This window comes from Marmota monax, unplaced genomic scaffold (assembly GCF_021218885.2).
Source record: "Marmota monax isolate L192 unplaced genomic scaffold, Marmota_monax_Labrador192_F-V1.1 WCK01_AAM20220418_F8-fsc00036, whole genome shotgun sequence".
Taxonomy (NCBI): Eukaryota; Metazoa; Chordata; class Mammalia; order Rodentia; family Sciuridae; genus Marmota; species Marmota monax.
In genome coordinates, this window is record NW_026694491.1 from 8,678,059 (window position 1) to 8,687,814 (window position 9,756).

Below are 9,756 nucleotides of genomic sequence, written 5' to 3' on the forward strand. Positions count from 1 at the left end.
GGAAAAGTGGATTCAGGATACATCGTAATGAAGGGGATGGTTAAAATCAGAGTCATTCATAAAGTGTGGAGAGGGCAGGAAGAACCCAGGATAGAGGACAACATCTCAAAGAGATCTGAATTCAAGAAAACAGCTCTTTTTAAAACTGCTAGAAAAAGGAAACAGAATTTTTGAGATATAAATAGGGAGAAATCTTGGGGGAAAAAAGGGAGAAGAAGTTAGAGAGAATGATGTTAGAAAAGCTTACAGGAACATCAATAAGAGGTGGGTCAGTATTAACAATGGTCATAGGTCAAGTAAGCGAAACACTAAAAGACTTCTGCAGACTAGTGTATACGATGATCATTGATGGTCAGAGCAATTTTAAAGAAGCAATAGAATTAGAAGCCATATTTGATGAGTGTATCATAAGTGAATTGGTGAATGGGAAATAGGTTGGAGTAGCAAGTATACTACTCTGATTTTCTACAGTGAACACATAACAACATTTATGTAATAAAATTAAGAAGTGACTGATATATGTTTGACTGAAAAATAAAATTAAGAGATAATAGAGTAGCTGGAAGGAGTTGTGCAGATCTGAAGATCCTCTGTTATTTGTATCTTGAGGGGTTAGAAAAAAAGGAGAGGGAGAAAATGAAGAAGAAATTCAGTGGAAAAATAAGGAAACTGTTATGAGAAAGTAAGTAATGGTTGTTTTCTTTAAATACAATGTGAGATGTCTGGATCAGATCTTAGTCTATAAAAGCCCTTTAACATAAACACATTTTCACTTGGGAGTATAGGGCTGATACCAAGAGAGATTAACATTTCCCTCATCATTTATTACAAACTAGCGTTAACCCTGTGAAGTAGCCAATTATTATTGTATAGAGGACAAAACTGTGCTCTACTCTATACTTAGCAAGAAAGAAAGAGGTGGCCCAGAAAGGTTCCTTTCAATCCAGTCTCTCTCTTCTTTCCTGTGCTCTGTCTTTGATAATACGAATGTGAACAGTGTTGAATGAGTAATGTAAATGAAACACACTGATCTCAGAATAAGATTATATTTTGGAAAACAAGATGATTTCAATCAATCTACAGAATGCTGTATGAAAAAGAGACATTGCTTGCATCTTTCCTTGAGACATACAATATTTATCTCAAATATAAGAAAATGGAAGAAACTTTAGCTTAGACTTGTGCTAAAGAAAAAAAGGCAGTGTAACAGAATGTCTTATAAGGCATTAAATAAAAACATGTGTTCTATTATAATAAGTAAGAATCATCCTATTTTAATAATTACTTTAAATAAATTATTAAAAGTATGGGAAACAGAGATACAAAAAGTATTTCTATAAAGCAAAGAGTATGACGGTGGTTAGTGCCAAAATTAGCTATAGTTTTCTGGATAGCATTTTTAAATTCTTCAAATATATTTTTCTATTTCTTTTTTCCTTAATCAAATACATTGTAGCATCTGTTTTATATCAAAAACAAATAAAATATGTCCACATCAACAGAGGGCATTGGCCTTTATTTCTTGGTTGTTTTTTCAAAAGATCATCTAGAGAAAAACAATGATTTTTAAAATCTCTATTTGTTAGAGTTGAAATTAAAACTGCCTTCAGTTTCCTGCTGGTAGATTAGGTCTAGATACCAGTGCATTACAAAATCTTTGGAACTGTGAATTAGGAGTGAAAATCTTCCTGAGTTTTTGTTATAAGTTCTTGAAATTAAAGTAAGAATTTCATTTGCTGGGTTGGCTAGGTATAGAGATGGAGTGGCTGTTGGAGGGGTTAAGTTGGAGCCACTGGTGCATATATATTTCAGAGGATTCAGAAAAACACAGCAGTGGAGCCTGGGTCAATCCATTTCTGTGAACAAGCAGTGACCAATAGAAAAGGAAGAAGAAGATCCAAGGAGGCTGAGGTAAGCCATCTCTGACGCCCTGTCAAAGTGAAAACAATACATCAAAAGGTGTTCATGGTGACTGCTCAGTGTAGGTTTTACTTTTTCTCAAAGGAGGCTTGACAGCATAAAGAAAAAACAATTTTTTAGTTAATTTTTTTTCTTCAACTGACTTTTAGCAAACTGCAGACTCAGACACAGGACTCAACGGTATATTCCTGGAAGGCAAGGTAAACTCTTTTGCACTTTTTAAAACTCATAAAGCTAAGACTTCAGTGTTCTGATTCATCGGATGTAGGGTTACAACTTCAATAACTGAAGCAAATCCCTATTCTGAAAAAATTTTAACGTGTCTCTGTTGGAAGATGGCCAGAGCAGCCTTCTGCAATTGTAGATTTGACAGCTTGTAGAAGCAGCTCTGCACTTGTGATTTTCTGCAATTTAATGGCAAAATTGAAAGATCAGCATTTCATTAATGACTGATTTTTCCAGGAAACAGTAAAATTTCTTCTTATTATCACTTGACTTAACTAAATGCACACTGATGAGTATATCCTTTTCTATGTAATATGTAACATGTATATGTTATAAATAAATGTTTAAAATACACATTATGCCTAAATGTTTTTTGCTCTTAAGATAGAATTTGGAACAATGATCTCTGATGATATATGGTAGGAAGAGTTTATATCTTTTAAATATTTCACATATCAGTAAGTATTTATCTATTTATTGTTATTATCCATTGTGAATATATGGATATAAAAAAATCATCACAAATATATTCATATCTTGAATATATTTGTTTTGTTATCTTTCTAATCAAGCCATAATCATATGAGTGATATATCTGACTCTGTAATAAATGCTCTTTGTCACATATACGTATGTTTGTATGTATATCTGCACAACAAAAGAGATTTCTGGGAGATTGTGTGAGGCATATATATGACAGAGTGATTATATAAAAGATAGATTATAACTCAATTTCTGAGCTGGACAACCTGGTTGTTTACTTACAATTTTTGAAGTCGTCTTCCCACCAAATAAAACTTACCTGAGTAGTTCAGCAGCAGAACAAGATAAAAAACACACACTTTTCTTCAGATCGTAGAACTTTCCTTCACAATAAACTACTAAAATATTCTTTGATCTCTTCATTTCTTTGGATCAAGTGCCAAAGAACCTGGGAAATCTCCTCCAGATGTTCTTCTCATTTAGGAGTCAAAGTAGAAGCAAAATCATATGACTCCATCTTAGGAATGACACAGACTTTAACTTGAACTATTAAAAGATCACTTTTTTTGTACTCTTATATTCAACTACTGGTTTCAGTTAAGTTCCTTGAATTATTACATAGCTAGAAATGGAAAAGCACTTAGAGCTGCTAAAATTTGCTTTCCATTTCTCCGCTTTCATTAGTTGGGTTAAAATCAGAAGTTTATGAGTTGGCGAATTAATTTTGAAATTTGCAAAATGATCTATATGGTGCCTACTAAATAAATGTGTGTCTTTTAATCAATATCTATGGAAATGATATCTTCAACTCATCTCTGAAGAAACAATGTTTACTGATCATTTTGATGTCAATACCTAAAGGTCAAGGTCCTGGTGATCTAATAGCTGTGTGTCTGATTGCTCTAGGTACTATTATGGCAAGCACAATCAGTTTCATCATCTGGGTGTTGTTCATAACAGACACGGTATGGACTCAGAGTGTGAGACAGGTCTATGAGGTACATGAGCCAGGGGATTGGACGATGGATGACTTCGATTGTCCCAGGGAATGCTTCTGTCCCCCAAGTTTCCCTACTGCTTTATATTGTGAAAATCGAGGTCTCAAAGAAATCCCTGCTATTCCTTCACGGATCTGGTATCTGTATCTTGAGAACAATCAGATAGAAACCATTCCTGAGAAGCCGTTCGAGAATGCCACCCAGTTGAGATGGATAAATTTAAATAAGAACAAAATAACCAACTATGGAATTGAAAAAGGAGCCCTAAGTCAGCTGAAGAAGCTGCTTTTCTTATTTCTTGAAGACAATGAGCTAGAAGAAGTACCTTCTCCATTGCCAAGAAGTTTAGAACAGTTGCAGTTAGCTAGAAACAAGGTGTCCAGAATTCCTCAAGGGACCTTTAGCAATCTAGAAAATCTAACCCTTCTGGATCTGCAGCACAATAAACTATTAGACAACGCCTTTCAAAGAGACACCTTCAAGGGACTCAAGAACCTCATGCAGCTAAATATGGCCAAGAATGCTCTGAGGAACATGCCACCAAGATTACCAGCCAACACAATGCAACTGTTCCTGGACAACAATTCCATTGAAGGAATACCAGAAAATTATTTTAATGTTATTCCTAAAGTGGCCTTCCTGAGGCTCAACCATAACAAATTATCAGATTCAGGGCTCCCATCCAGTGGTTTTGATGTGTCATCCATTCTAGATCTTCAACTGTCTCATAATAAACTCACAAAGTTTCCCCGCATCAATGCCCACCTGCAACACCTTCACCTGGATCACAACAAAATTAAACGTGAGTAACCACCAGGGTGTGTTTGATGAAAATGTTCTTCATCTCCACCTTTATCTGTATCTTCTTTAGGAACAGTAACTGTGTTGTCTCCCAGGTAAAATACCCTTCGAGTTTTAAATGTGATTTCTGCTTTCATTACTAACTTTTTGCTTACTTACAGTCTTAGTGAACCAAGAAGTCCCAATCTTCAAATTTAAGATTGAAAATTGGACCTGAGTAATTTATAGAGGACTGTTGTTTATGGGAGAAACCATCCCTGTCTTCTTTTACTCATGAAGAGTCTGGTATTTCTGTCTTTGTGGGTCGAATTATTTTATAAAGTATGCCAGACACCACACACACACACACACACACACACACACACACACACACACACACTCATAAGTAGTAATAGAGGGCATTTGATTTAGGAGGTATAAGGAAGGTAACTTTATCCTAAAGTCTTTAGGCCAGCTGATGACTGAAACTCCATAGTTAGATCTCTGGATAAACTACTCTTATCAGAAGGGATTTCTTAAACTTCAGTGTGTATAATTTGTGGTTCCTCTCCCCAGGTTTATGATTCAGTAGGTCTTCAGTGGGAATGAGAATTTTCAGTTCTAACAAGTTCCTAAGTGAAGTTGACCTTGCTGCTCTAGGAACCACTGAGAACTACTACAGTAGTTCGAGACTTTAATTGTAATGGAAATATACATAGAAGCTGGCAATCTTTTGCAACTTAGTGGTAAACCTACAAGGTAAAATGCTCTCTCCTTTCCTGAATACAGCTTTTGATAAAAGGCCAAGGAATGAATATAAAGTTCTTGGATGCAGAATTGCCATCAAAGGAATTGTTTATAGAAGGTAGAGGCTGTGAGCAATAGAAATAAACCTGACCTCTTCACAAACGTGCCCAAGGCAGGCTGCACCTGGTGTAGAGGTAGACCCTATCTTGTCAAGTCACAGAAGTGATGACACCCAGCCAAGCATCAGTCTATGCATCTTTGACCCTGTGTAAGCCCTTTAGGAAGATAACCTTGGAGAGATTTGCATTGAATAACCTTAGTAAATGCATTCCTAAAGTGAGATTCAATTGAAATGATTGAAAGAAAGTTACCCAGATAACTGTCAAAAGGTGGGTTTTCTGGTTATTATGCAATAAACTTTGCTTTAAGCAAATAATCATATAGCATAACATTTGCAAGAATATTTCCCCACTTGGTACTGTTTGAGTATTCAAGATTTTTTTTTTTTTTTTTTTGGAAACGGTGTACTTGAGCATAAAATCCAGGAATTAGATGGCAGGTTTCCACCACAGCAGTTATATTTCCATGGTGAGGAAACATACTATTTATTCCAGTAATCAAAAAAAAAAAGGTGTAATAGAAAAATCGCTAGAGGATCTATTTAGCTTAACCAAATAGTACAACAGCCAACACTGACCTAAGTATGCTTTTTTTTTTTTTTCCTGCTGAGAGTTCTGTGCTTCTACAGGTACATTCTTCATCTCACAATTAAAAAAAAAAAAAGCCTCAGAGACAGCTAGTATGGGAAGTTCATTTTATATGAGTCTTGTTCATTTTACACTTAGAGTCTTGTTTATGAATTAAGAGATTCTACCCTGAGAAGAAGGGTATATAGGAGAGAGGTAGCAAAATTCAAAACACAGCAAAGAAATAGAGCATTGTGTCCTTCCCTCACCCTTATTTTAAAGAGGGTTTCCAGAATATTTGTTCAGGCATTTCTCTTTTTCAGTGTGTCTCATACCTTAGTGTGCATCAGAATCGCCTGGAGTGTTTGCACAACATGTGTTACTGGGTCTAACTCAGTAGGTCTGGGGTGGAACCTAATAATTTACTCCCTGGTGGTATTAAGGGTGGTATTACTGCTACAGGTCCATGTTTTGAGAACCACTAATCCTCCCAAGAACTCTGTGTGACATTATCAGGAATTTCTACAAGGAAAAAACTGAAGTTCAGATAGGTGGCTCAAAGACAAAGAATGACTCTAGGGTTTCTAATTATAAAATAAATAAAGTTTTATTTTCACTCACATAGTATAATAACCATACTTTTCTTCAGTTCTTCAATGTAAAAATTTGGAAAAAAAATCTATAAGTAGAATAACAACATTACCAATAAAGAGAAACTGAACCATTTGTTCTTCATATAGATATCAACTGGGGTTATTTCTAAATTGTGAGAAAATTAATATCAAATATTAATTTCCCAGACTATAATAGTTGGCTCATAATTATATTACACTGTGCTATAATAACTGGTGAAGTATTTAGTTCTTCATGCCATATAATCTATCTGATAATAAAATGGTTTGCAAAAAGCTTAACTTTTCTATGAAGAGCCCTCAGAATTTGCCAGACAGTGAATTTATCTCGTGCAATGTGACAGAAATATTTATTTCTTCCAAACATCTTAAAGAAGTTAAATTTTGGTTAAAAAATGTATCCACTTAAATAGTTGCTTCCTGAACATCTCTGAGAAACATCAAAATTGATTTGTCCCAATGTAATTAGACTAGCACACTTATTTCTTATTCTGTTTACATTGGTTATAGGGCATGGGGGTGATAAGGATATGAGGTAGCACACTAAAAGGGACATATCCTCTCCAGTCAGCAATGGACTGCATGTAGTCGGAAAAACACCAGACTGGGGCCACTGTTCCCACAATGCCCAGGTAGGGAGAATAATAAACACTGTCTGATAAAAGTCCTGTGATAATATGTTAGAAAAAAATAACTTTGTAATCACAGAACTGCTACACATGAATGTAATTATTCTTATTATTAAGCTAAATTCTCAAAATGGCTCAAGGTTGAAGCAAAGCAACCTTTCTGTAAGCATAAAATTATTCAACAAAATATGAATCTGTATGCTCTAATAGAATGCAGATGAGAGGCATGTCCCAAGTTTGATGGGTTTCCTCAGGAAAGTTTTCTTGCTCAAAGTAGTTTCAGGAAGGTATGTGAAGATGGTATAGTGTAAGTATTTATGGTTGAAATTCGTGGTTACATGCTTCTCTGAATTTTGTTAGTTTAACAGACCTCTCTCAAGGATGCTCCTAAATCTCAGTAGTCATTGGTGTCAAAGGCTCTGATCCAAGGCAGGTGCACAATTTCTGCCATCTTAACCACGTGAAAAGGTTGACAGGATTTTTCTGGCTTCATATCTTTGTAAAGCCATTCTTGACAAGTGTTTCCTTACCAATTAAATATACTTACATGTGGAGATTCTAATTGTTTTCTGTAAGTAGTACATATGTAGTTATGTTAATTGTACTTTTAAAATTTGATTTCATATGTCTTTTTTTTATCTTTTGAGGTAATTTTCAAGTACTTTCTCTTATATTAGATTGATTTTCCACCCACTCATCCATGCATCTACCCACCTACCCATATCACCAACCACTCTTTGAATACCACACTTAAAACGGTATCTCCACCTCCAAGTCCCTGGATACTGTATTATACTAATTTATACATGCTATAAATACTATAGTAATTTAAACTTGCATCATCTCTTCTATAAGCTTAGAAAATGCCATACATTTTTGTTTCCATCATAGCTCTTAGCAATGTTTCCTTTCTAGTGTTCTTCCCTAAGTACTGCAGAACATGAAATGAGTATACCTACACTGCACACTTTTTTCAGGTTACTTTTATAAAACAAATATTCACAATCACTGGCACACCAATGGTTTGTATCTCTACATTTTCATGCATCAGACTACTAGGCCCTCCATTAGGACCACTGGTCTTTATCCTTTGTTTTTTTCTGGTTAGAAATCACTTGTGCTATCTTTGACTCCATAGGTGTGAACGTATCTGTAATCTGTCCTGCATCTACGGCACTGCATGCAGAACAAGATGTGTTTATTCATGGACCTCAGCTGAGCTACCTCCGTCTGGATGGAAATGAAATCAGGCCACCAATCCCAATGGATTTAATGACGTGCTTCAGGCTTCTTCAGGCTGTCATTATTTAAATACATCTTCCCAAATCTAGATTGGTTTAGTGAGCTCATGTTTCTGACATGAAATTTGGTCATTATTCATAGGTTTAGGGAAAAAAAAATCATATTTCCAGTTGCTCTTGGCCACCATTTTCATTTGTGCGGCTTAGGCTTTTTTTGTATTTGAAGAGGCTTTCACCAATGACTCACGGTGTGGCTCGTATTAATTTTCTTTTCTTTACTAAATACAGACACAGAGGGGCTGGGTTGTGGCTCAGTGGCAGAACACTTGCCTAGCATGTGTGAGGCACTGGGTTCAATTCTCAGCACCTCATATAATATAAAATAAGGTTCCAACGTCTAAAAAAAATAATAATAATAATAAAAAAAACAGACACAGAGTTAAGATAGTTTATCAACTCAAAGATAGTTACTTTTTATGTCTTTAATGACTTATTAACTATCATCAAATAATGCATTTACATTGTTACACAAAAACACTTGTTGTTTATGTTCAAATAATGGATTTACACAATGCAAAGCATGTACTTGTTTATGTTCAATATTACTTATGCAGATACTATATTTACAGTATAAATACAATAATCAAACAGGAAGTAATAAATAATCAAACAGGAAGTTGGAAGATCTAAAGAAAACAAACAATGCAATATTTCTTTATTATGATGATGATGAAATAAATGCAGATTGCTAAATGGCTTTTAAACATGAAATTTTTTTATTTAGTTGAAGTGTGTGTATTAAAGGAGTCAACTACTTCATATAAAGAGAGTTCTAGTCATTTAATACCAAATAATAAAGCAGAAGACATTTGTAATTCACTATCATTTTTGTGACAATTTTTTTATATACAGCACTGTTCTCTAGCAATTGAAAGTTCTAAATTTGAAATTCATTATAACACTTTTCTTACAGAATCATTGTTTTGACACCTGAAATCACTTTCAATTGCAAATTATTCTGCTCTTGTTCTGCTCATGAGTTTTGAATTTAATAAATAAAAAGAGTAAACGATTTCTAGCAAAACAGAAGTAAAATATTTGTTTCAAGGGCATTTTTCACAAGTTTTATTTAGGGAGATATTTTTAATAAGTGTCATTATAACAATTATTTTTATTTTTCTAGCATGAATATATGCCAGTGTGTTTTCCTCTACTGACTTTTTCTTCCAGTAAACATAAGAAAAAAATAGAATCATTTGGTGTGATATATATGTTTCCCATGAGTTAAAAAGAAACAGCCCAGGATATTATTATACTTTGCTTTAGCCTTTTAATCTTGTAAGACATATACTAAAACAATAAATATTCCATAGAGATTAATACATACCTTTATATGTATAAACATATATATATAT

General features: G+C 34.4%; 1 protein-coding gene across 2 annotated transcripts; it reads left to right on the forward strand.

The window, feature by feature from the left end:
* The first annotated feature begins 1,553 nt into the window (after positions 1-1,553).
* On the forward strand, positions 1,554-9,555 carry Kera (keratocan). 2 transcript variants are annotated; one of them, XM_058571309.1, is made up of 3 exons: positions 1,554-1,911; positions 3,535-4,428; positions 8,239-9,555. In XM_058571309.1, the coding sequence occupies exons 2-3, from the start codon at positions 3,543-3,545 to the stop codon at positions 8,409-8,411; spliced, it is 1,059 nt and encodes a 352-aa protein (XP_058427292.1). In that variant the 5' UTR covers positions 1,554-1,911; positions 3,535-3,542; the 3' UTR covers positions 8,412-9,555. The 2 variants fall into 2 exon arrangements, with proteins under 2 accessions (XP_058427292.1, XP_046275356.1); XM_046419400.2 differs by lacking the exon at positions 1,554-1,911 and adding an exon at positions 1,918-2,120.
* The last annotated feature ends 201 nt before the right edge of the window (positions 9,556-9,756 follow it).